This window comes from Bufo bufo, chromosome 5 (assembly GCF_905171765.1).
Source record: "Bufo bufo chromosome 5, aBufBuf1.1, whole genome shotgun sequence".
Taxonomy (NCBI): domain Eukaryota; kingdom Metazoa; phylum Chordata; class Amphibia; order Anura; family Bufonidae; genus Bufo; species Bufo bufo.
In genome coordinates, this window is record NC_053393.1 from 424,925,943 (window position 1) to 424,953,293 (window position 27,351).

The 27,351-nt window shown below is 42.2% G+C and overlaps 1 protein-coding gene across 1 annotated transcript in view; it reads left to right on the forward strand.

The window, feature by feature from the left end:
- The window catches only part of CMTM8 (CKLF like MARVEL transmembrane domain containing 8), a 132,653-nt gene that overhangs the window by 79,495 nt on the left and 25,807 nt on the right, over positions 1-27,351 (forward strand). The window contains exon 2 of the mRNA XM_040433424.1: positions 15,878-16,051. Coding sequence (XP_040289358.1) covers positions 15,878-16,051 — 174 coding nt within the window. The remainder of the gene's footprint in view (positions 1-15,877; positions 16,052-27,351) is intronic.

The window sequence follows — 27,351 nt, forward strand, 5'->3', positions numbered from 1 at the left end:
GTTTCTACAATGGGGTCATTTATGGGGGTATCCACTATGTAGGCCCCACAAAGTGACTTCATACCTGAACTGGTCCTTTTAAAAAGTGGGTTTTGGCAATTTTCTTAAAAATTTGAAGAATTGCTTCTAAACTTCTAAGCCTTCTAACGTCCTAAAAAAATAAAATGACATTTCCAAAATGATGCCAACATAAAGTAGACATATGGGGAATGTTAAATAATAAATATTTTGAGGTATCACTTTCTGTTTTAAAAGCAGAGAAATTGAAATTTAGAAAATTGCGAATTTTTCAAATTTTTGGGTAAATTTGGGATTTTTTCAAAAAAAAAGGTGAAATATTTTGACTCAAATTTATGACTATCATGAAGTACAATGTGTCACGAGAAAACAATCTCTGAATGACTTGGATAAATAAAAGCGTTCCAAAGTTATTACCACATAAAGTGAGATATGTCAGTTTTGCAAAATTTGGCCTGGTCAGGAAGGGGGCAAATGGCCCAGATGGCAGGTGGTTAATGAAAAGCTGGATGGCTGCAAATTTTTTTGTTGGTCTAAAAAAAATTGTAACATTTTGACAGGTGGTCATATTGTTGAACGAAAAAATACTACTTCTAACATGCACTATGTACTTATATTACCTGCAACCCCTATGCTACAGTACATAGGGGTTGCAGTTAATATGAGTACATAGTGGATGCTAGGAGTAGCAGTACACAGGACTACTACTCCTAACATGCACTATGTACTGACAGCTACTATGTACTTATAGCTCATATGTATAAGTACATAGGAGCTGTTTATATGTCATTTTTCTGTCTAAAAATAAAAAATGTACTCTCCTTCTCTGGCTTGCTCCCAACTCCCTTGCAGGCAGGATCCAGACAGGATGGCGCGAAACTTGCTCCTCCTCTATCAGGCGCAGAGTGGATATCCGGATCAGTCGTTGCGTCGTTCGCCGGAACATTTTAAGCCGGATCCGTCCTTTAATACAATTCAATGGAAATTAAGGGCGGATCCGGCGTTACGGCGAATGCTACGGCCTTTGAGCCAGAGAAAAAAAATTGAGCATGCTACGGTTTTGTATTTCGACGGAAACGTCGAAAAGACTGAAGCGGAGCAATCCTGATGCATCCTGAAGGCCATACTATCCATTCAGAATGCATGGGGATAAAGCTGATCAGTTCTTTACCAGATTTGAGCCCACTAGGACGGAACTCGGCGCCGGAAAAGAAAAGCGCTAGTGTGAAAGTACCCTAATGTATTATATACTGTGTGTATTTATATATAATTAGGGATTTCCTCTGGTAGGCAGGGTGCGGATGCAATACAGAGGCAAGACCACGGTTGAAAAAACAAAGTCCAGTGTTTAGTCACACAGAAAAGGCAGAAAGGAAAAACAATGCTTTAGGGTCGTGGTGTTACTTCACACAGCAAGAGTCCCCAAAACAACATGAATCACCTGGCAGACCACAGCAGGCTTTAGGGTGCCTGACTCCCAGCAGGCGGCTCTCATGCAGCTCTCAGCCTTGCAGTATGGCGTATCTCCTCATCTCCCAAAACCACAGAGCTTCCACAGCTCCACTATCACTTGGAGGATTATACCACAGCTGAGCTGCTGGCTGGGTTTTTAAACCCAGCCCAAAACCTGGCCTGGACGTGGGGAACAGCCACCCACCCTGCTCTTTGGCTGCTCCCAATAAGAACCGGCCCGGATTGGCTTTACAGCAACACTAAGTAAAACAGTGTCAGCGAGCACTAGCTGCCACTGACACACAAAATTACCGGTTCCTATCTCACCGAGGCCAGGAACCTCGGTGACAAGTATCTTCCGGTATTTCCAATTAGCCCCTCCAGCATACAGCCCTATGTAAAATAATATCACCCCCTTGCCTTCAGCCTCTCCAGCATACAGTCCCATGTAAATAATATCACCCCAACTACCCTCTCTTCAGACCCCTCTAACATACAGTCTCCAGTACAAAGATGATTCCTTCTCCCTTCAGCCCCTGCAAAAAGCCCCCCAAGTAAAAATAACAGTCACTATTCTCCTCCACATACTTACCTACAGACTTTGCTCCTGCTCTGTAGAATCTCCTGCACATCGTTAGGCCCGCCCCCTGGATGACGAGACTCCGCCTCTTTCCCTGACATCATACCTCCTAGGATCAACTACATTCTAGACACTACGCTCGCTCTACTGCCTCATAGGCTTCAGGCGCTGAAGCCTATGAGGAAGAACGGAGGGGACTGGAGCCATAGGCTCCCATGATCCTCATTTTAGTGTTTGCTGCCTGGCGCCCCCTGCAATTTTGTGCCCAATCTCGGCTCAGGTCGGGCCGGCCGGCTGCTGTAGCCTGTAGAGACCGACTGCGAGCTGTGTCGGCCGCCGGGCGCCCCTGTTGCCATAGCGCCCTGTGCGGCCGCACAGCTCGCACACCCCAAAGGCCGGCCCTGCACCAACACATGTGAAGCCTTTGTGCAGATTCTATGAGGCCCCATAAAATCTAGTTGAGCCTCTGTAGCAAGAGTTTTCATGTGGTACTGCAAGTAATCAAACTGTTCTCACAGAAGTAGTTTAGGTCTTAGAAACTTCTTCTCTGTGAACACAATGGTAAAATTGCTGCTTCTCAGTGTCCCGAGCCTACCACACCATAATATATAGAGATAATCCACGGCACACCAAAGTCTTTTGCTTTGCAAATTTATTATTGGTACAAAAATATTCACAAATTTTGTCAATATATGACTGGTCGCGCCATCATAGTAATATTAGCATAAATCACATATCTTTGTAGGCCGTAATGTGTCCCAACGTTTCGGTCCTGTCAAAGACCTTTCTCAAGGGATCTGTAAATAAATATAACTGTTTTATTGGCGTCTACATTTGGCGACCATAATATACTATTGACATGTGGTGAGGGAGGAAACGATATGAATTCGGCGAATTGTACACATACATATATATGTGTGCATGCGTACATCTGCACACACACACATATATATGTACATACACATACATAAACATACATACAGGTCTCAGATTCTAACTATAGTAAAAAGAGAGTAGCGGTTGGGTAAAGTAAGAGGGATACAAGACAGATAGAGCAAATGCTGTCTCTAAGAGAGAAGGACATAATGATCAGGACTGGGCTATAGCATGAACCAATCAATGGAGCATAAAATTAAGTCAGGAATCTATGTATTAAATAGATTAGGTAAGTCTAGTAAGTATCCAGAGAATTATCTGTGGATAAAACAAGCAGCAGATTGAATGTCATTGTCTAGTGCATAGATATATAGCATAAGGACTCACCATGGCCGGGTAGCAAACGGCTTGATGCAGGCGCTATGTGTGTCTGCGTTTGTCTGCATTTTAAACTAAGGGGCCGGAAGTCATGTGGGCGCTTTGCCCTGTGTCCGGGTTCAGCCGGTCACATGATCGTCAGTGACGTCATGTGAACCGTGTGACCGCGGGCCGCAGTGTGCGCATGCGCACTGGGTACTGGGACAGAAATAGAAGATAGCTTAATGCAGGGGATATATGACATGTTGTATCATGGAAAACGGGAATAATAGGCTGGGGATCAGTCTGCTGATTGGTTAAGAGGAGGAAGAAAAGTTATAAAGAAGGATATTGAGGATATTTTTAAAAATAAGGAGTATATATAGTTCTATGCTAGCGCTTTAATTAAGAAGAATGGGGAAAGTTATCTCAAGTAAAGAAAGGGGGGTCACATACATATGTAGATGGAATGGTTTAAAGTAGAATTAAACAATTGCTTCGATTCTTGTCGTGCTAAAATGTGAAGAATACATTTTTTTAAAAGAGAACAAAAAACAAGAAACAAGAGGCGAATGTTCTAGATTTAGTGGATAAGTGTCTCAGCATATAGGTATCTATATATACTATAATCTTTATACTATATTATGATCTATGATGAGAGGGAGGGAAGAGGGGGATGGAAGAGGGGAAAAAAGGAAGGGAAAAAGGGGGGGGGAAAGGAAAGAGGATGGAAGGAAAATGCGGGGGAAGGGAAGGGGGGGGGGTTGGGGGGGGGGAAGGGGTTTTATTCTCACCAACTTGTATATTGACTATGATTTATAATCCAACTAGGGAGCCTGAAATAAAGGAGAAGTATATGCATATTAATATCAAAGAAATAACATTATGACACCATATCAGTCCACAATACCGAAAAACAAGAATGAATGTTTAAAGATTGAGTATTTAAAGATCACAGTAAAAGTCACATTCCCGGTTGAGGCCTCTTGGGGATAAAGTGTCCAGTCGGTGTATCCAGAAACTTTCTCTTTGTTTCAATGTTTTAATCCTGTTACCGCCTCTCGGTGGGGTATTAACTTGTTCCAAAACCTGATAGCGTAAGGATGAGATCTGATGGTTGTGTTCCTTAAAATGTGCTGGGATTGGTAACAAAAACTGTTCAGTCCTAATGGTGGATTTATGTTTAGAAATACGATTCCTTATTTGCTGCGTGGTTTCACCCACATAAAAAAGTCCACACGGGCATTTAATTAAATAAACGACAAATGAGGAATCACAGGTATAGTACCCTTTGATAGGGAATCTTTTGCCGGTGTGTGGATGTGTGATAAAGTTTCCTTTGATCACACTCGAGCACTGCGCACAGTGTAGGCACGGGAAAGTGCCATATTTTGGATTCTGTAAAAAACGCTGTTTTGGTATTTTATTTAAAGGTCCAATATCTGCACGGATGAGGTGGTCCCTAATGTTTTGTGATCTTTTATAACAAGCGATGGGAGGAGACTGAAACTCTGGGATCCCGGGGTATGCTTGTGACAGTATGGACCATTGTTTTCTGATTGTATGTTGGATTTTTGGGGAAAGGGGGTGGTATGTGAGAATGCATGGTATCCGTGGTGAGGGAATGGTGGTTTGTGAGGTAGTTTGTTTACATATTGTCGATTTGTTGGTAATCAGTTGGTCAGGGTAGCCTCTCTGTCTGAATTTAGATTTCATATCTGATTGTCTCTGTTGTAAAGTTGATGGATCTGTTACTATTCTTTCTAACCTTGTGAATTGAGATTTGGGAAGTGACGCTTTGGTGGCTCTAGGATGGTTACTAGTATAATGTAGTAGGCTATTCCTGTCCGTTGGTTTATTGTAAAGGTCAAATTGAATGTGACCAGATGGATCCTTCAGGACTAAGGTATCCAAAAAACTAATTTTCTCGGTGTTGGTTATGATAGTGAAACCAAGTTCTGGGTAAATGTTGTCAAAGTAGTGATGAAAGTGCAAAGCACTTGACATGGGACCTCTCCACAAACAGAAAATATCATCGATAAATCGAAGCCATATTTTCGCATGTTGTTGAAACAGATGATGTGTGTAAACAAACTGTTCCTCAAAGTGGATCATGAAAGCGTTTGCGTAGGGCGGGGCTCCGTTAGCCCCCATCGCGGTACCCCGTTTTTGAACATAGTATTGATCCCCAAAGAGGAAGTAGTTTTCCTGCAACACTAAAGTAAGTAGAGATAGGCAAAATTCCTGTTGTGTGGGAGATAAAGTAGAGGCAGTGGCAAGTAGGTGTGCTGTGGCTTTGATGCCTTTGTCATGTTCAATGGACGTATAAAGGCTGTTGACATCCATGGTCAACAGAATGGTATCTGGTTCTGGTTGGATCTGTTTAATTTTAGAGATGAAGTCATTGGTGTCTAATAAAAATGATCTTGACGTCTTAATGAGTGGGGTAAGTATACGGTCTAGGTAGATGGAGAGGGGGGACAGGATGGATTCTGTAGAGGCAACGATTGGTCTTCCAGGGGGGTTCTCGAGGTTCTTGTGTATTTTGGGCAAAATATAAAAAACTGGGATTATTGGATGTTGTTTAGTTAAATAAGTTGTTGTTTTGCTATCAATTATACCTAGTTCTTGGTAGTGAGATAAGGTGGACTGAATTTTCTTGGCTAACATTAATGTTGGATTAGATGGTAATGGAAGATAGGTAGTAGAGTCACTCAATTGTTTTTGCACTTCATTAATGTACATAGACTTGTTCATAACTACTATTGCGCCACCTTTGTCAGCAGGTTTAATAACGATGTCCTGGTTAGTTTGTAATTCCGTGATAGCCCTTTGTTCTTCTATGGGGAGATTATTGGTGTGTTTAAATTTACCAGTCTGTTGGGCCTTAATGATCTGTTGAATGGATTGGTATGTGAAAGAGATATAGGTTTCTGCTGGGTGGTAGGTTCTAGGAGGCATGAATGTGCTTTTTAATCTCAGATCTAAGTTTTTCAATGATAAAGGGTCTGAAATAGTGGCTTGTGATGGGATTGAGATGGGGTCTGCCTGGTTAAAATGTGCCTTTAGTCTTATGTTGCGAAAAAATCGCTGTAATTCTAATTCCAAGTGAAATGTGTCAAGAGGAGTGGTGGGACAAAAGGTTAATCCTTTTTGCAAGACTGAGATGTGTGCTGGAGATAAGTTCATGGAGGAAATATTGACAACTAAGTTCTCAACTTTACCTGGGAGCGAGTCTGGATTCTGTTGTCGGTGTCTGTGCCTCTTGCCCCTCCGCGTTCGTTTCTGTTGTAGCGTTGGCGTGTCCGTCCTCGTCCTAAAAAAGGTTGGGAATTGTATTGGTTGTAGGGTCGGTCGCTTTCGGATCCAGAGGAACTTGCGGAGAAGTGTTGTTGGCGGTTATCTCGTGGTGGCCGAAAGTTGGGATCCCTCCACCTGTAGACTCGATTGGAGCGGTAGTCTTCCGCGTCTCTGATGAACTTTGTTCTTTTCCTGTTCTGTTAGCTTCTGGAACTCAGAAATCTGTTTGGTTGTTTTCTCCTTTAGGTTTGTCCACTCCTCTTGTGGCAATATTGTTGAGAGTTGGTTCTCTGTGGATTCAATCTGTTTCGTTAATTCGCCAATTGTTTGATGAGCTTTGTCTATGGTCAGGAGCATTAAATCAAAAGAGCATTTGTTAAGTATGCTTTCAAAGCGATTACAAAAATCAGGGTCGTCACGAAAAAGTGTGGGACGCAAGTGGGACCATAGTCCCCTCGGTATGCGACCACTTTTGTGATACTCGGTGAGTGTACTGCAATGTAACTGCAGTGACACCAGTCTTCGTTGATCACGTGTGTAATCTCTGGTTTTCCATTCCTGTGAGGGAATTTGTAGAAAATCATTCCCCAGTTGTACCTGGGCGATGATATTGGTAGTAGCTTCAAGGTCATATGAAAAAGTGTTCTGAGACATATAGTCTGGGTGCTGGATCCACAGGGAAAACTTAAATTGAGGGAAATTGTGGAGTCCGCACACCTTAATATGGTGGTGGGTGCTCGCAGAGGACTTCAGTTGCAGAATATATAGAGATAATCCACGGCACACCAAAGTTTTTTGCTTTGCAAATTTATTATTGGTACAAAAATATTCACAAATTTTGTCAATATATGACTGGTCGCGCCATCATAGTAATATTAGCATAAATCACATATCTTTGTAGGCCGTAATGTGTCCCAACGTTTCGGTCCTGTCAAAGACCTTTCTCAAGGGATCTGTAAGTAAATATAACGGTTTTATTGGCGTCTACATTTGGCGACCATAATATACTATTGACATGTGGTGAGGGAGGAAACGATATGAATTCGGCGAATTGTACACATACATATATATGTGTGCATGCGTACATCTGCACACACACACATATATATGTACATACACATACATAAACATACATACAGGTCTCAGATTCTAACCGCACAGCTCGCACACCCCAAAGGCCGGCCCTGCACCAACACATCTGAAGCCTTTGTGCAGATTCTATGAGGCCCCATAAAATCTAGTTGAGCCTCTGTAGCAAGAGTTTTCATGTGGTACTGCAAGTAATCAAACTGTTCTCACAGAAGTAGTTTAGGTCTTAGAAACTTCTTCTCTGTGAACACAATGGTAAAATTGCTGCTTCTCAGTGTCCCGAGCCTACCACACCATAGTAGACTTTACACAACATGGGCATTCTGATATTACTACATTACATCAAAGACTTGCGTAGTAGAGGCTATAACAAACCGTCCAAAATTGCTGAATAAAAAATATTTTTCAGCATCTTATTGTGGTCTTCTAGAGCGGTAGTGCGGCAGCTCATTACCTATTCATAGTTTACCTATGATTGTACATGGGAAAACATGTAGTCTGCTGTGAAGGTTGTTCATTATTGCTTTGAGTTTTTTATTTTTTCATAAATAGCTTGGCAAGGTCATGCAAACATGGCCTTTTTTAATTCAAATTGTAATTGATTTCATCCCATACGCATCCGATTTTGTACTTAATTATTGCTCCTGCATTTCTTATTTTTAAATGTTCAGGTTAAAAAAACACTCTTCAGGTGAAACATTCCTGGAGAAGTGGCTTGAAATTTGCATTTCAATCTGGTCAACAATGATCTCATCATAGCTGCTAGTTCTTTCAAGTTTTTGTTTTTATATTTCTTTACTTTCTTTACGAAATATGATCTGATTGCTCCCCCTAGTGCAAAAACACGGGCATTTTACTTCTACAACTTCACATTACAGCCGATATAAATCCCTATTCACATGCCGTACTCCAGTCTTTCCTAGGATTTTTTTTTTTATCAGTGATTCACAAAAACACAAAGGCAAATAAATCTGTCCTTTCTCCTAGAAATGTATGAATAAATTGACAACTGAGTGTTACCTTTCCCCTTAAATACGGATTACGTCCGTGTGCATTTTGCGGAACGGAACAGCTGGCCCCTAATAAAACAGTACTATCCATGTCCGTTATGGTTGTTTTTTTGTTTTTGTTTTTTGTTTTGTGGAATAGACATACGGAAACAGAATGCACACGGATTAACTTCCATTTTTTTTCGCAGACCCATTAAAATATATGGTTCCGCATACGGTCAGCAAAAAAAACAAAACTGAATGGACACAAAGAAAATACGTTCGTGTGTATGAGCCCTAACTGGTAACATCCAGCTGTCAATTTATTTACAGATTTCTCTTAGGGCCCATGCACACGAATTTTTTTTTTTTTTCGTGTCCGTTCCATGTTTTTAGGGGGCCTGTATGCGGAACAATTCACTTCAATGGGTCTGCAAAAAAATGGAAATGACTCCGTGTGCATTCTGTTTCCGTATGTCCGTAAAAGAGAGAGAACATTTCCTAGTCTTGTCCATTTTACAGACCAGGATAGGCATGGTTACAATGGATCTGCAAAAAAAAAAAACTGATGCAATACTGATGTCACACGGATGTCATCCGTGTGTTTTGCGGACCCCAAAATACATACGATCGTGTGCCTGAGCCCTTAGGGATAACAGAGTGAACAGCACAATGCAGTGTTCTAAAAAGCTGCTCCATAATTGTATAAGGAGGAATGCAATTATTTACTAAAACGTCAGACGAGCTGACAGATCCTCTTTAAGCAGCACAGCAGCAATACGCAGTTTATAAGCTCCCCATGCTCAACACGTCTTCTCCTGTGCAGACCCCCTTAGTTCTCTTAGACACTGTGCAGTGCATATTTGAAACACTGTGCCCAATCCTAAAGAGAACGGTGTGGCCATACAGTTACAGCTTCATAGTCCTATCCCCTTCCTATCTCGAACAGTAAAAGAAGATAACAAGAAGCCAAAATATCATGGCTCAGCATTGTTACAACCTGGAAGACTCCTGGAGGGGTGAGTCCTTCTATGTGTACATTTGAAGTTGTAATTCTAGTATTTTATTCCGGCATTGGAACGGAATACCGGAAATGCCGTGTCTGGCATATAGCCTTACTCACTAGATCCTAAGTATAAAACATTAAAGGGGTATTCTGGTTGTTACAAGCTATCCACAGATCGGTGGTGGTCCTCCCGCTGGGACCCCCACTGATCACAAGATGAGGGACCCCATGCCCCCCCAAAGTGAACAGGCGACAGGTTGGGCATGCAAACTGTTGTTCCTCTCTAGGGGAGGTCTACTAATAGCTGAGTACAGCAGTCTATCTCCGAAAGTCCCGGAGAAATTGAGTGTCAGGAGTGTCTGGCCATGACCAACGTGCCGCGCTGTTCATTTTGGGGGGCTCTGAAGGGTATTGGGTCTGCTACTAGGGCATAACTTGTAACAATTAAAATACCGCTTCAAATCCTACACTGTCCTAAACCACCAGGCATTTAGAAATTACCCTTTCTCTGCCCTAGGCCACCAGAGTTTGTGTCCTAAACCCTTTCTCTACACTAGATCACCAGGCATATGTGCAGTATAGGCCACCAGGGTTAGAGGCATCTCTAACAACTCAGAATTTCACAGACTTGTGATGTCCGCATATCCACCAGGGGCATACATATAAATCATTGGGCCCCTGTTTCCCCTGCCAATATCACTGAAATCCGCTTCCACCACTCCATGACGACGACATGGAGCTGGTGGATGTTTGAGACCTTGCGCTCCTCCACCTTCCATTTGAGGATGCTCAATAGGGTTTAGGTCAGGAGACATGCTTGGCCAGTGCAGCACCTTTTACCCTCAGTTTCTTTAGCAAGGCAGTGGTTGTCTTGGAGGTGTGTTTGGGGTCATTATAATGTTGGAATACTGCCCTGCGGCCAAGTTTCCGAAGGAAGGAGATCATGCTCTGCTTCAGTATGTCACAGTACATGTTGGCATTCATGGTTCCATCAATAAACCGTAGCGCCCCACAGCCAGCAGCCCTCATGCAGCCCCAAACCATGACACTCCCACCACCAGGCTTGACTGTAGGCAAGAAACACTTGTTTTTGTACTCCTCACCTGGTTGCCGCCACACAAACTTATTTAGTTCAGATGGTGTCAAGTGTATCTTGGTCTCATCAGACCACAGGACATGGTTCCAGTAATCCATTTCTTTAGTCTGCTTGTCTTCAGCAAACTGTTTGCGGGCTTTCTTGTGCATCATCTTTAGAAGAGGCTTTCTTCTGGGAAGATAGCCATGCAGACCAATATGATGCAGTGTGCGGCGTATGGTCTGAGCACTGACCGGCACTAAAGACAGGGACTCTAGATAAAAGCCTATATTAAATGTAATTAGAGGGCTGGGGCCTTTTTCGTCCTTATGGCCCCCCTTTCCCCCAGGGGCCCCATAGCAGCTGCAAGGTCTGTTTTCATTGGAGTTACAGCACTGATCTCAACCAGATTTCTTTTTTTCTTTTATTATTGATCTACTCCATGTACATAAAACACAGTTGACCAAGACTTCCTGGCTCCCTCATTCCGCAAACTTGACCCCAATTGAGCATCTGTAGGACCACCTCGATCGTTGTTCGCTCTATAGATCCTCCAGCAGCTGTCGGATGCACTGCAGTCAGCATGGCCCCAGATACCTGTGACAACCTACCAGGACCTTGAGTCACTCCCAGCTGTCCGTGCTGCACACGGCGGTTACTCTGGATATTTGCTGCTGGTGATTAATATTGTGACTTGACTGTGTATATTCAACATTTTGGCTACATCCTCGCATGGCTTGCTGGCATCATAAGTCTCTGAAATACTGGTATATGACTGATGTGGAGCAATTGATGGGATGTTCTGTTGCATTCCTGACTCAAGTTGCTCAAGAGACATTGATGCTGTTCTCAAAATTGTAGATAGATTTCTAACAAATCGGCCTCTGCCCTGTTACCATAAACTCATTAACTACCCTACCAATTTTGTATTTTTGAATTTTTTGTTTTATTGCCTAGTTTAAAGGGAGGAGCACTTCTACAAATACCTCCAGTTACGTCATCTCTTGGCATCCATGAACATTTACGCAAGCTGCGCAGCTGTCCGCTTATGCCATATATTTTCAAAATCCTTTTGTGCGTAAGGGAGGGATTTCTGTGGCGTACAGGGAACTACAGCTCTCTGTTGCTGTGCAGAAATTCCCCTTTCAGATTAAATGGGAAAGGGATTTGAACAAATCCTTTACAGCTACGCAATGGGCTTTTGTGTTTTCCCTTAGCTCCAAGACCTCGAGGTGTGTTAACCACTTGGAGGCCTCTATAGGTGGTATTACACCCCCTATCGCTTGTCTATAATATATCCAACCACCTCGAATGTCTGTTGGCGCTGTCTGTCTGCCACTGGCAACTTACTGCACATTTGGTGGAATTGCCCCAGTGTCTACCTCTTCTGGTCTCGTATATTATCATTTGTGAATGTTGTAGTAGGAATCACACTTCCGCTCTCCCCGGAATTAGCCTTACTCTCCCTAGGGTTAGAAAATTTGAGCTTAGCGGATTTGACCATAATCTATCACATTCTAACTGTGACAAGAGTAACGATGGCTAAAAGGTGGAAAAGTAGGGAAATCCCATCTATTCCTGAAATCCTAGCTAAAGTTCACTATAACTATGGTATGGAAATGTTGATTGCTAAGAGATTGCACTGTCTGCCCAGTATCAGCAACAGATGGAAAAAATGGTCAATTTATGTGACTAGTAATTATCCCTTCCTACCAAATCTACAACTATAGGAGATATTACACCTAGTTTTGACATTTGCTTCTAGACGTGGCATAGCTATTGATTGTTGGTTGTTTTCCTTCCTCTTTCTTACTTTTATGTCTCTTTTTTTATATACTGAGATTCCAATGCTTTTCATTGTCTTCTGCCATGATTTATTGTACATTATTGTTTGTACACTCGCATTGTATACCATCATGATGTGAATTTATGGAAGACTCTGTATACCCTTATTTTTCTCATAAAAAAATGTTAAATAAAGGGATGGAGCACTTGTTGCCTTACTGTCCTGCCCTACGTACCCATGGGTGTTAATCTATTGCATTCAATTGTTTTGCATGCGTTCATGCTAAGCAGAGTTATTGTACAATATTCTTATTTATCTGAATGGGTCTTACAGAAATCCCTGTGCTTGCCACCAAGACAACCCACTATCCAACTGCTTTCATTTGCAGAAATTTCTTAACAGATCAGCTGCATGTGAATATACAGTTGTGAATCTGTGTGACTGAAAGCCATTTTGGGAAGGACATTTGCTGTTATGGTCTTGTAAAGTTCAGACAGCTAAGGCTACTTTCACCCTAGCATTTTTTTGCGGATCCGTCATGGATCTGCAAAAATGCTTCCGTTACAATAATACAACCGCATGCATCCGTCATGAACGGATCCGGTTGTATTAGGTCTTCTATAGCCAAGACGGATCCGTCTTGAACACCATTGAAAGTCAATGGGGGACGGATCCGTTTTCTATTGTGTCAGAGAAAACTGATTCGTCCCCATTGACTTACATTGTGTGCCAGGACGGATTTGTTTGGCTCCGCTTCGTCTCCAGAGCGGAATGGAGACTGAACGGAGGCAAACTGATGCATTCTAAGCAGATCCTTTACCATTCAGAATGCATTAGGGCAAAACTGATCTGTTTTGGACCGCTTTTGAGAACCCTGAACGGATCTCGCAAACGGAAAGCCAAAACGCTAGTGTGAAAGTAGCCTAAAGAACCACTTGGTGATAAGAACGCCACATATTCCGCTCCAGGAACAACAAAATACTTCCTAATAATTTAGAGATCACTCAAATGAGGATTTCAATAGGCCTTAAAGGGTGTTATCCTCCTGGGATATTAATGGCGTATAGCAAGGGTATGCCATCAATGTCCTATACGGTAGGTGCGGGTCCTACCTCTGAGACCCGTTTCTACCTCCAGAACGGGACCCCTGAAGTGACCAGAGAGCAGAGACTTCTGAAAATGCATAGCTGAGCGGAGAGTAAATTTATAAATGTTGTAGTGGTGGCTATATGGGTTGTATGGCTGTTATAATCTGAAGTTAATATGTGGCTCTTGTACTCGCAGGGGTTACTTAAAATTTCTCCCATATTCCAAAGACCTTCTTAATTTAATTGGCTTTTCATGAAGTTAAAGCAAGCATGTTTGCTTGTATGTTAAAAAATAAAAGAGGAAGGGCGGATCCTCTTTTACTGGCAGCACCTCGTCCTATTTTTTCCTCAGTCCTGTGCGTCTCATTAAACCTGTGATGTTTGCTTGTATGTCTCCAATAATGGAAATCACTATTTGCAAAGACTGACATTCTGTGTACAGTGTCCTGGAAAATAAATGCAGTCAGTGTTTTTTATGGTACTGAAGGTTAAGGATAAAGCCTGTAAAACAATGGCTGTCTACTGTATAGAGCGCCTGGACGAACAGCAGTTGTCATTCTGTATAAATGTGTGCTTATCTGTTCAAAATAAATGTTCAACTCTGCTCTCCTAATGTATGCGCTGTACATAAAGCTCCAACTAATGACTGCATAACATAAAGTGGAATACATCACGCAAAAGACCAATTAGAAAAAAATGTTATGCCCTGCAGTTTACTTTTTTTCATACTGTATGGGTAAGTGCAGCAAGCTGCGTTTTCATATCCAGTTAAAATGGTATACCAATCTGTGCCTGAAGATGCCAAAAGGCCATGTGGGGTCGATATCCCAGGACATGCGCTGAACAAGCACACCCAACACTCTGTGGTATTGGCCTAAGATTGTCTTTTGCACCATAAAGGTGACTGCTGGATTTTATTTTGGACCCAAGTGCTGTCTTTTTGGGTTTTGTAGTACTCTGTAACATACTAAAGATCTAACGTGATTACTGGCACTCTGGAGATCTGCATGGAATTGCAGTATGTTTCAAACTTTGCTTGAATTATCAATGTGGCCACTAGAGTTGAGCGTAGCGAGCTTTGATGCTTAATCCGAAGTCGCTTTGTTCAAAACTTTGGAATAATACTGTACAGAAATCAGTCTCCGTACAGTATCAGAATGTATGGGCTCCGATGAGCCAAAGTTAGTTATTCACGAAGACTTCATTGAATAACTTCGGTAGTTGATTTTTAAAATGGAAAACCACTTTAAAACTTGAAACCGAACTCTGCTTTGGTTCTGACTACTACCTCGGAATAACCAACTTTGGCTCTTCGGAGCCTATACATTCTAATACTGTACAGTATTATGCCGAAGTTTTGAATGAAGCAACTTCGGATTAAAGGGAACCTGTCACCTCCCAAAACCATCCCAAGCCGCCAGCAGTACCTGCGTGTAGCCAGCAGTGTGTTTCTGATGATGCCTTTCTTCCTGAAGGCAGATGCAGCAAAAGTACTGAAAACGTTGTTTTATGCCCTCCCCGGCGCGCTTCTCCACACATGCTTGAAGTCAATGAGGCTTCAAGTCACGGTAACCATGCCCCCTTCCCTGCCCCTTCGCTGTGACAACTTTTTCAGTACTTTTGCTGCATCTGCCTTCAGGAAGAAAGGCATCATCAGAAACACACTGCTGGCTACACGCAGGTACTGCTGGCGGCTTGGGATGGTTTTGGGAGGTGACAGGTTCCCTTTAAGCATCTGAAGCTCATAGTGGCCACCATGTCCTGGACAGTGATGTTTGTGCTACTCTGTTTTCCACTTTGCAGTGACTTTTTGGAGCAGATTTTGAGACAGATTTTTCCTGTAGGTCTTTCAGTCAAAGCCAGAAGTGAATTCCAAAGGAATGGGAAATATAAAGGAAGAAAAAAAAATATCTCTCTCCTGCAGGATCCACTTCTGGCTTTGACTTAAAAACCTCCAAGATTTCTCAAAGTTTAAAAATCTGCTCCAAAAAAGTCTGTTGTCCAAGTTCTAGATATTGAGGACCTATCCTCAGAATGGCTCATCAATATCGGATCCCTGGGGGCACAGCTTTGTCCACTGTGTAGTCGCCATACCTGGTTGCTCCATGATTTTCGATTGATCTATCCTAAGGATAGGTCATCAATATCCAGAACCCAGAAAATTCTTTAATACGATTTGAAACAGAGGTTCTGATTTGACGCTTAAGAATAAATCCAGAAAATTATCTAATCAATTTTTACTTTCTGCATCTCCTTTTTAGGTGTTTGGATTACTTGTCTGGGCTCTAATAGCAGGCTCTGAATATTTCCATTTTCCCGCCTTTGGCTGGGTGATGTTTGTAGCTGTATTTTACTGGGTCATCACTGTGTTCCTTTTCATTATTTATGTTACAAGAGCACATACCAGAATCCCTAAAGTGCCATGGACGTTAGTAGTAAGTATATTTCCTGACTGTTTGCTGTTTTTTCCATAAAATTTGTAAGCCATAGTGCCCAAACTACAACCATAGAACCCACTTATTAATTGCAAAATGCCAACACTCCAATTTAACCTGAATACCAATATAGTATATCTTCCATGTACTTTATCATTTAGCTATAATAGCCTGCCTACATTCAGTGCGCTGCCTGCGCTGTTCATAGTGCGCCCTGTGCTGATGAATGGCAGGAGAAGTCTTAAGCATATTGGTACGCCTTAGACTTTTTCCAGGGCACCGGTGCCCACAGAGAGGGCTCTGAGTGCCCCCTCTGGCACCCGTGCCATAGGTTCGCCACCCGTGCCATAGGTTGTATCGTTTAATACTGTGTAAGTAGTAGGTGTCTGTAAATGTCTGTGGTTCCCATGAACCCGGTTCCCCAATTCAAGCTGGTTAATTTCTCAAAGAGAATGGCGAGGTGACTGCACATAACCGCTCTCCACGGAAAACCTTATCAGTTTCAGGAAAAGCCGAGTGCTGATCCATCAGAATTCTCTGTGGAGGGATCTGCATTAATTGTGGGGGTTCACCTGATAGAGGAGACCTATACTCAACGTGTGATCCATAGAGGCCCTTGGGGGCACGACATAAATAAAAAGGGCAGGCAGTATTCCTGGTGCTAAAGTAGGAAATACTGTGTGTGACTTCATCTTTCAGATTTTGCTTAACAGCATGGGTAAAGGCAACTGCAGTATGCCATAAGAAATATGTATATTGTGATGCAATCAACATAAAATGCATCAGACCATGACAGAAGTGATGTACACCATTGTAAACATATACAGATAATGTACCAAGGGGCCTGGGGACAGAACGGTTGAAATTTAATGTAAAGGGCATAAGGAATAGTTATACGCATAGTGTGCCATGTTTTATGTAGAGTGCGCCATCTCAATATATCTTAATAGTCTCCCCCACTAATGTTCAGGCTGATGAGAGGCTCAATGTAAGGTTCTATAGATGTCTGTTTTTTTTGTTTTTTTTCTTGTGCTTCACTCCCCCCCCTCCCCTTCTGCTCCCTACAACATACAGTCCCATGTAAATAACATTACTCCCTTCCCCCCCCCCAGCAACATACAGCCCCAACCTCCACAAAGCCCTTGCTACCGAGTGGTCTGGCCACCACTTGATGTTCCCTGGGGCCCAGACTGTGTGGCATTATTTCAGTCCTGCTGCCACTCTGCTCAGTAATGACAGCACTAGTAAGTTGGCGATGTCATGAGGGGCAGACGGAGAGAGCAGGGTGGGCGTTGCCTGGCTACTAGTAGAAGCGGCGCCCCACCCCAGTGGAGGGGGCAACTGGGAGAAGGAAACTCTGCAGCATGGAGGGAGTATAGCTAAACCCAGGTATTGGCTGACATCAGCACCTAGTAGCATGCGGTCCTATTCTGCCATTAGCTGAGTGCTGCAGGCCATAAAGGCCCTATACTCAACCCCTTCTGCCAGGGTATTGACAAACGGAGAGTTTTTCATATCACCAATGGCACTCGCCAAGGCTGCCCTCTTTCCCCTTGATATTTGTATTGTGCATGGAACCACTGGCTGCCCCCCTCTGGGCAGCTCCGGACCTAAAATGTATACAAATAGGTAACAGTGAACATGCTGTCTCCTTATACGCGGTTGATGTGATATTGACCTTATCTAATCCCGAATGTTCACTGGCCAGGGCACTGGACTGGATGTGGTTGCATAAGTGTGCACACCCTCTTATAACTGGTGATGTAACTGTGTTCAAAATTAAGCAATCACATACAAAATCATGTTAAATAGGAGTCAGCATACACCTGCCATCATTTAAAGTGCCTCTGATTAACCCCAAATAAAGTTCAGCTGCTCTAGTTGGTCTTTCCTGAAATTTTCTTAGTCGCATCCCATAGCAAAAGCCATGGTCCACAAAGAGCTTCCAAATCATCAGAGGGATCTCATTGTTAAAAGGTATCAGTCAGGAGAAGGGTACAAAAGAATTTCCAAGGCATTAGATATACCATGGAACACAGTGAAGACGGTCATCATCAAGTGGAGAAAATATAGCACAACAGTGACATTAGCAAGAACTGGACGTCCCTCCAAAATTGGTGAAAAGACGAGAAGAAAACTGGTCTGGAAGGCTACCAAGAGGCCTACAGCAACATTAAAGAAGCTGCAGGAATATCTGGCAAGTACTGGCTGTGTAGTACATGTGACAACAATCTCCAGTATTCTTCATATACAGTTGCAAGAAAAAGTATGTGAACCCTTTGGAATGATATGGATTTCTGCACAAATTGGTCATAAAATGTGATCTGATCTTCATCTAAGTCACAACAATAGACAATCAGTCTGCTTAAACTAATAACACACAAATTAAATGTTACCATGTTTTTATTGAACACACCATGTAAACATTCACAGTGCAGGTGGAAAAAGTGTGTGCACCTCTAGACTAATGACATCGCCAAGAGCTAATTGGAGGGAGGTGTCAGCCAACTGGAGTCCAGTCAATGAGATGAGATGGAGGTGTTGGTTACAGCTGCCCTGCCCTATAAAAAACACACACCAGTTCTGTGTTTGCTTTTCACAAGAAGCATTGTCTGATGTGAATGATGTCTCGCACAAAAGAGCTCTCCGAAGACCTACGATTAAGAATTGTTGACTTGCATAAAGTTGGAAAGGGTTATAAGAGTATCTCCAAAAGCCTTGCTGTTCATCAGTCCATGGTAAGAGAAATTGTCTATAAATGGAGAAAGTTCAGCACTCCTGCTACTCTCCCTAGGAGTGGCCGTCCAGTAAAGATGACTGCAAGATCACAGCGCAGAATGCTCAATGAGGTGAAGAAGAATCCTAGAGTGTCAGCTAAAGACTTACAAAAGTGTCTGGCATATGCTAACATCCCTGTTAGCGAATCTACGATACGTAAAACACTAAATAAGAATGGATTTCATGGGAGGATAACCACAGAGGAAGCCACTGCTGTCCAAAAAAACCATTGCTGCACGTTTACATTTTGCACAAGAGCACTTGGATGTTCCACAGCAGTACTGGCAAAATATTCTGTGGACAGATGAAACCAAAGTTGAGTTGTTTGGAAGAAACACACAACACTGTGTGGAGAAAGAGGCACAGCACACCAACATCAACATCATCCCAACTGAAGTATGGTGGTGGGGGCATCATGGTTTGGGGCTGCTTTGCTGCATCAGGGCCTGGATGGATTGCTATCATCGAAGGAAAAATGAATTCCCAAGTTTATCAAGACATTTTGCAGGAGAACTTAAGGCCATCTGTCCACCAGCTGAAGCTCAACAGAAGATGGGTGTTGCAACAGGACAACGACCGTAGCATAGAAGTAAATCAACAACAGAATGGCATAAACAGAAGAAAATATGCCTTCTGGAGTGGCCCAGTCAGAGTCCTGACCTCAACCCGATTTGAGATGCTGTGGCACGACCTTAAGAAAATGATTTGCACCAGACATCTGAAGAATATTGCTGAACTGAAACAGTTCTGTAAAGAGGAATGGTCAAGAATTACGCCTGACCATTGTGCACGTCTGATCTGCAACTACAGGAAACGTTTGGTTAAAGTTACTGCTGCCAAAGGAGGTTCAACCAGTTATTAAATCCAAGGGTTCACATACTTTTTCCACCTGCACTGTGAATGTTTTACATGGTGTGTTCAATAAAAACATGGTAACATTGAATTCTTTGTGTGTTATTAGTTTAAGCAGACTGTGATTGTCTATTGTTGTGACTTAGATGAAGATCAGATCACATTTTATGACCAATTTGTGCAGAAATCCATATCATTCCAAAGGGTTCACATACTTTCTTGTAACTGTATCTGGGCTATGGGGTAGAGTGGCAAGACGAAAGCCTTTTCTTACGAAGAAAAACATCCAAGCCAGGCTACGTTTGACAAAAATGCATCTGAAGTCTCCCAAAAGCATGTGGGAAAAGGTGTTATGGTCTGATGAAACCAAGGTTGAACTTTTTGGCCATAATTCCAAAAGATATGTTTGGCGCAAAAACAACACTGCACATCAGCAAAAGAACACAATACCCACAGTGAAGCATGGTGGTGGCAGTATCATGCTTTGGGGCTGTTTTTCTTCAGCTGGAACTGGGGCCTTAGTTAAGCTACAGGGAATTATGAACAGTTCTAAATACCAGTCAATATTGGCACAAAACCTTCAGGCTTCTGCTAGAAAGATGAACATGAAGAAGAACTTCATCTTTCAGCATGACAACGATCCAAATCGACAAAGGAATGGCTTCACCAGAAGATTAACCCCTTAAGGACCCATGACATACATGTAAGTAATTTCATTGCGGGACTTAAAGACCCGTGACGTACATGTACTTCATGGGGATAGGGTGGGTGCAGGAGCTGCGCCCGCCTGATCAGCGGCAGGGGTCCGGCAGTCACTGATAGCCAGACCCCTGCTGCATGCGCCGGCATCTGTGAAATCACTGATGCCGGCGCATTAACCCTTCATGTGCCGCGGTCAGCGCTGAACGCGGCACATGCGATGTCCGGCGGTGATCGAAGCTGCCATCGGGTCCCCGTGCTGCTGTGACGGGGACCCGATGGCATGGAAGGCAGCCCCGATGCCTTCCTTAGACATCGGGGCTGCCTTCCGGTGGAGAGCCTGTGAGATCCAGCCCCCTGGATCTCACAGGCAGGAAGCTGTATGAGTAAGGCCTCATGCACACGACCGTTGTTTGGGTCCGCATCCAAGCCGCCGTTTTGGCGGCTCGGATGCGGACCTATTCACTTCAATGGGGCCGCAAAAGATGCGGACAGCATTCCGTGTGCTGTCCGCAGCCCGCTAAAAAAATATAACGTCCTATTCTTGTCCGCGCTTTGCGGACAAGAATAGGCATTTATATTGCCGGCGCCCGTTCCATTAATTGTTGAAGGCAACACGGGCGGCTTCCGTTTTTTGCGGATCCGTAGTTTGCTGACCGCAAAAAATGGCGCGGTCGTGTGCATGAGGCCTAATACACACTGTATTACACATATAGCCAATGCATTCCAATACAGAAGTATTGGAATGCATTGTAAAGGGGATCAGACCCCCAAAAGTTGAATTCCCAAAGTGGGAGAAAAAATTAAGTAAAAGTGAAAAAATAACGTTTTCCCCCCAAAAAATTAAGTTCAATTAAATTCAAGTAAAAAACAAAAAACAAACTCATTTTCCCCAAAAAAAAAAAAAAAAATTGTAAAATTTTTGGGAAAAAAAGAAAAGTAGACATATTGGGTATCGGCGCGTCTGTAAGAACACTATATCTATCTCTAAGGACTCTTTCACACAGGCGTTGCGGGTGACATTCAGGAAAAGATGCGGGTGCGTTGCGGGAAAATGTGCAATTTTCTTTCACCCCGCGAGTGCAAAGCGTTTTGCATGCGTGTGAGAAAAATCGGCATGTTTGGTTCCCGGACTTCTTCACATGGTGATGGACCATGTGATGGACCTTTTGATGATGTCACTGCGCTCTTTTGCCAGGTCCTGAAGAAAGAGGAGATCCGCTACGCGACCAAGTGGATGGGGCGAGTTAGATTTGTTTATTATTTTTAACTTCTCAATGGACATTTTACTAAGCATTCAGTATTAAGAATGCTATTTTCCCTTATAACCATGTTATAAGGGAAAATAATAAAGATCGGGTCCCTATCCCGATCGTCTCCTAGCAACCATGCGTGAAAATCGCTCCGCACTTGCTTGCGGATGCTTGCGATTTTCACGCAACGCACAAGTGATGCGTGAAAATCACCGCTCATGTGCACAGCCCCATAGAAATGCATGGGTCCGGATTCAGTGCGGGTGCAATGCGTTCACCTCATTGCACCCGCACAGAAAACTCGCCCGTGTGAAAGAGGCCTAACACTCACCGCTCAGGTATGGACCTTATACAAAAATCTGGTTGTTATACATTGTCTTGTTGCTTTACTTTTGTTTTGTGTTCTGCAACAGATGTACACACCACTGTGCAAGAATAACTTGTTTTGTATATCCTTTGTGTATTTCAACGCAGATCTGAGACACGTCTGATACCAGACGTGGCTGACTATGTACTGTGTCATTGAAAAAAACTAATAAAAACTATTGAAATAAATAAATAAAATTCATTACAAGCTTGTAGCAGATATTCAACGCAATGCTATTCTGTAAGCAATTTCCCTTGTTCCCTACTGCATTCTTCCTGCCAGACACCAATCTTAAAACATGGGGGAGAGGATGGTGAAATAGAACTTCACATGTGTCGGTATTATTGTCATTTGTTTTGATATTTATTTTCTTGGCAGAACTGTTTCCAGTTATGCCTTTTCTTCATTGTGCTTGTTATAAACCATAAGCGCATATTCTGTAATGTTTCCTTTTTAATCTCAATAAAATCAAATAAAATGTGTTTAAAAAATATGGGGGAGATTTATCTTCGCTATACACCAATTTTCTGGCGTTAAAGAAAAAAAAGTGCAAAGGGGTGCGGGCAGGGCCCTGGAAGATCAATCATTATTTTTGCCTGCTTTCTGCTTTTAAGGCTATGTACATCTTTGGGGGCATTTTTTATTTATTTTTATTTATTTTTTATCGGATAAGGTCATCAATATCCGGTCCGACCCCGGCCGATCAGCTGTATGAGTAGACGGTGCACACGTGCTGTCTCCCTTCTCTCTTTTACCAATTGCTGCTGTATGTCTATGGAACACAATATTGGGACCTCACACACAGATTCCAAGAAAGGGGATATCCCACAAAATGTATAATGAAAGGATATGAGAAAGCAAGCAATATGAAGAGAGATTATCTCCTAAGCGCCAAAGATAGACTATTCAAGCAACACGAAGATAAAATACGATTCATACAGTCAGGTCCATAAATATCGGGACATCGACTCAATTCTAACATTTCTGGCTCTATACACCACCACAATGGATTTGAAATGAAACGAACAAGATGTGCTTTAACTGCAGACTGTCAGCTTTAATTTGAGGGTATTTACATCCAAATCAGGTGAACGGTGTAGGAATTACAACAGTTTGCATATGGGCCTCCTACTTGTTACGGGACTAAAAGTAATGGGACAGAATAATAATCATAAATCAAACTTTCACTTTTTAATACTTGGTTGCAAATCCTTTGCAGTCAATTACAGCCTGAAGTTTGGAACGCATAGACATCACCAGACACTGGGTTTCATCCCTGGTGATGCTCTGCCAGGCCTCTACTGCAACTGTCTTCAGTTCCTGCTTGTTCTTGGGGCATTTTCCCTTCAGTTTTGACTTCAGCAAGTGAAATGCATGCTCAATCAGATTCAGGTCAGGTGATTGACTTGGCCATTGCCTAACATTGCACTTCTTTCCCTTAAAAAAAACTCTTTGGTTGCTTTTGCAGTATGCTTTGGGTCATTGTCCATCTGCACTGTGAAGCTCTGTCCAATGAGTTCTGAAGCATTTGGCTGAATATGAGCAGATAATATTGCCCGAAACATTTCAGAATTCATCCTGCTGCTTTTCTCAGCAGTCACATCATCAATAAATACGAGAAAAAGTTCCATTGGCAGCCATACATGCCCACACCATGACACTACCACCACCATGCTTTACTGATGAGGTGGTATGCTTAGGATCATTAGCAGTTCCTTTCCTTCTCCATACTCTTCTCTTCCCATCACTCTGGTACAAGTTGATCTTGGTCTCATCTGGCCATAGGATGTTGTTCTAGAACTGTGAAGGCTTTTTTAGATGTTGTTTGGCAAACTCTAATCTGGCCTTCCTGTTTTTGAGGCTCACCAATGGTTTACATCTTGTGGTGAACCCTCTGTATTCACTCTGGTGAAGTCTTCTCTTGATTGTTGACTTTGACACACATACACCTACCTCCTGGAGAGTGTTCTTGATCTGGCCAACTGTTGTGAAGGATGTTTTCTTCACCAGGGAAAGAATTCTTCAGTCATCCACCACAGTTGTTTTCCGTGGTCTTCCGGTTCTTTTGGTGCAGCTGAGCTCACCGGTGCATTCCTTCTTTTTAAGAATGTTCCAAACAGTAATTTTGGCCACGCCTAATGTTTTTGCTATCTCTCTGATGGGTTTGTTTTTGTTTTTTCATCCTAATGATGGCTTGCTTCACTGATAGTGACAGCTCTTTGGATCTCATCTTGAGAGTTGACAGCAACAGATTCCAGATACAAATAGCACACTTGAAATGAATTCTGGACCTTTTATCTGCTCATTGTAATTGGGCTAATGAGGGACTAACGCACACCTGGCCATGGGACAGCTGAGAAGCTATACACCGCTAGAGTAGAAACTCCAAAAAAGTGACCCCATTTTTTTAAACTACGGGATAAGGTGGCAGTTTTGTTACTATATTAGGGTACATATGATTTTTTTGGGTTGCTCTATATTGCACTTTTTTGAGGCAAGGTAACAAGAAATAGCTGTTTTGGCACAGTTTTTATTTTTTGTTATTTACAACATTCATCTGACAGGTTAGATCATGTGGTATTGTTATAGAGCAGATTGTTACGGACTCAACAATACCAAATATGACTTTCAGTTTAACATAACAAAGCATTTAAAAAAAAAAAAATTTTTGTGTCTCCACATTCTGAAAACCGTAGTTTTTATAAATTTTTTGGGCAACTGTCTTGTGTAGGGGCTCATTTTCTTGGGGATGAGATGACTGGTACTATTATAGGGTGCATATGACTTTATCACTTGCTATTACACTTTTTGTGATGTAAGGGGACAATTTTTTTTTTTTTTTTACAGTTATATTTTTCTACGGTATTCACCTGAGGGGTTAGGTCATGTGATATTTTTATAGAGCAGGTTATTACGGACGCGCCGATACATAAAATGTCGTCTACTTTTTTATTTATGTAAGTTTTACACTGATTTCATTTTTGAAAACAAAAAAAAATCATGTTTTAGTGTCTCCATAGTCTGAGAGCCGTAGTTTTTTTCAGTTTTTGGGCGATTATCTTAGGTAGGGTATGATTTTTGCGGGATAAGGTGACTGTTTGGCACTATTTTGGGGTGCAAATGACTATTTGATCGCTTGCTATTACACTTTGTGATATAAGGTGACAAAAAATTGCTTTTTTTACAGTTTTTATTTAGTAACATAGTACATAAGGCTGAAAAAAGACATTTGTCCATCCAGTTCGGCCTGTTATCCTGCAAGTTGTTCCAGAGGAAGGCAAAAAAAAAAAATGTGAGGTAAAGCCAATTTTCCCCACTTTAGGGGAATAAAAAATTTCTTCCCGACTCCAATCAGGCAATCGGAATAACTCCCTGGATCAACGACCTTTCTCTAGTAGCTATAGCCTGTAATATTATTACACTCCAGAAATACATCCAGGCCCCTCTTGAATTCCTTCATTGTACTCACCATCACCACCTCCTCAGGCAGAGAGTTCCATAATCTCACTGCTCTTACCGTAAAGAATCCTTTTCTATGTTTGTGTACAAACCTTCTTTCCTCCAGACGCAGAGGATGTCCCCTCGTCACAGTCACAGTCCTGGGGATAAATAGATGATGGGATAGATCTCTGTACTGACCCCTGATAGATTTATACATATTAATTCGATCTCTCCTCAGTTGTCTTTTTTTCTAAAGTGAATAACCCTAATTTTGATAATCTTTCAGGGTACTGTAGTTGCCCCATTCCAGTTATTACTTTAGTTGCCCTCCTCTGGACCTTCTCCAGCTCTGCTATGTCTGCCTTGTTTACAGGAGCCCAGAACTGTACACAGTACTCCATGTGTGGTCTGACTAGCGATTTTGTAAAGTGGTAGGACTATGTTCTTATCACGGGCATCTATGCCCCTTCTGATGCAACCCATTATCTTATTGGCCTTGGCAGCAGCTGCCCGACACTGGTTAGTTTGCTGTTTATTAAAATTCCTAGATCCTTTTCCATGTCAGTGTTACCGAGTCTTTTACCATTTAGTATGTACGGGTGACTTGCATTATTCCTTCCCATGTGCATAACTTTACATTTGTCAGTGTTAAACCTCATCTGCCACTTATCTGCCCAAGCCTCCAATCTATCCAGATCCCTCTGTAGTAGTATACTGTCCTCTTCAGTGTTAATTACTTTACACAGTTTAGTGTCATCTGCGAAAATTTATACTTTACTATGCAAGCCTTCTACAAGATCATTTATAAATATATTGAAGAGAATAGGGCCCAATACTAACCCCTGAGGTACCCCACTAGTGACAGTGACCCAATCTGAGTGTGTACCGTTAATAACCACCCTCTGTTTTCTATCATTGAGCCAGTTACTTACCCACTTACAGATGTTTTCTCCCAGTCCGAGCATTCTCATTTTATATACTAACCTTTTATGTGGTACAGTGTCAAATGCTTTGGAGAAGTCCAGATATACGACATCCATTGATTCGCCGCTGTCAAGTCTAGAACTTACCTCCTCATAGAAACAGATTAAATTTGTTTGGCATGACCGATCCCTCACGAAGCCATGCTGGTATAGCGTTATTTGCTCATTTCCGTTGAGATGCTCTAAGATAGCATCTTTCAGAAAACCTTCAAACAGTTTACCCAGAACAGATGTTAAACTTACCGGCCTATAGTTTCCAGGCTCTGTTTTTGGACCCTTTTTGAATATTGGCACCACATTTGCCATGCGCCAATCCTGTGGGACATTCCCTGTCAGTATAGAGTCCGCAAATATCAGAAATAAGGGTCTGGCTATGACATTACTTAATTCCCTTAGGATACGGGGGTGTATGCCATCCGGTCCTGGCGATTTGTCTATTTTAATCTTTTTAAGTCGCTGATGTACTTCTTCCTGGGTCAGAAAGGACACTTTTAATGGGGAATTTATTTTTACATTTTGCATGTCATCTGACAGTTTATTTTTCCTCAATGAATACATTGGAGAAAAAAAATATTTAACAGCTTTGCTTTCTCCTAGTCGCTCTCTGCGACTCCCCCCTCATTACTCTTTAAAGGGCAGACACCTTCAGATTTATACTTTTTAACATTTATATAATTAATGAACATTTTAGGGTTAGTTTTACTCTTTGGCAATTAATCTCTGTCTCTAGTTTGGCCGCTTTTATTTGTTTTTTACATGTTCTATTTTTTTCCTTTATAGTTTTTCAGTGCTTCCGTGCTACACTCCTGTTTTAGTGATTTATATGCTTTTTTTTTTTTGTCATTTATTGCTTTCTTTACAGTTCTATTTATCCACATTGGTTTCTTTTTGTTCCTTAACCTTTTATTCCCATACGGTATGTACCTC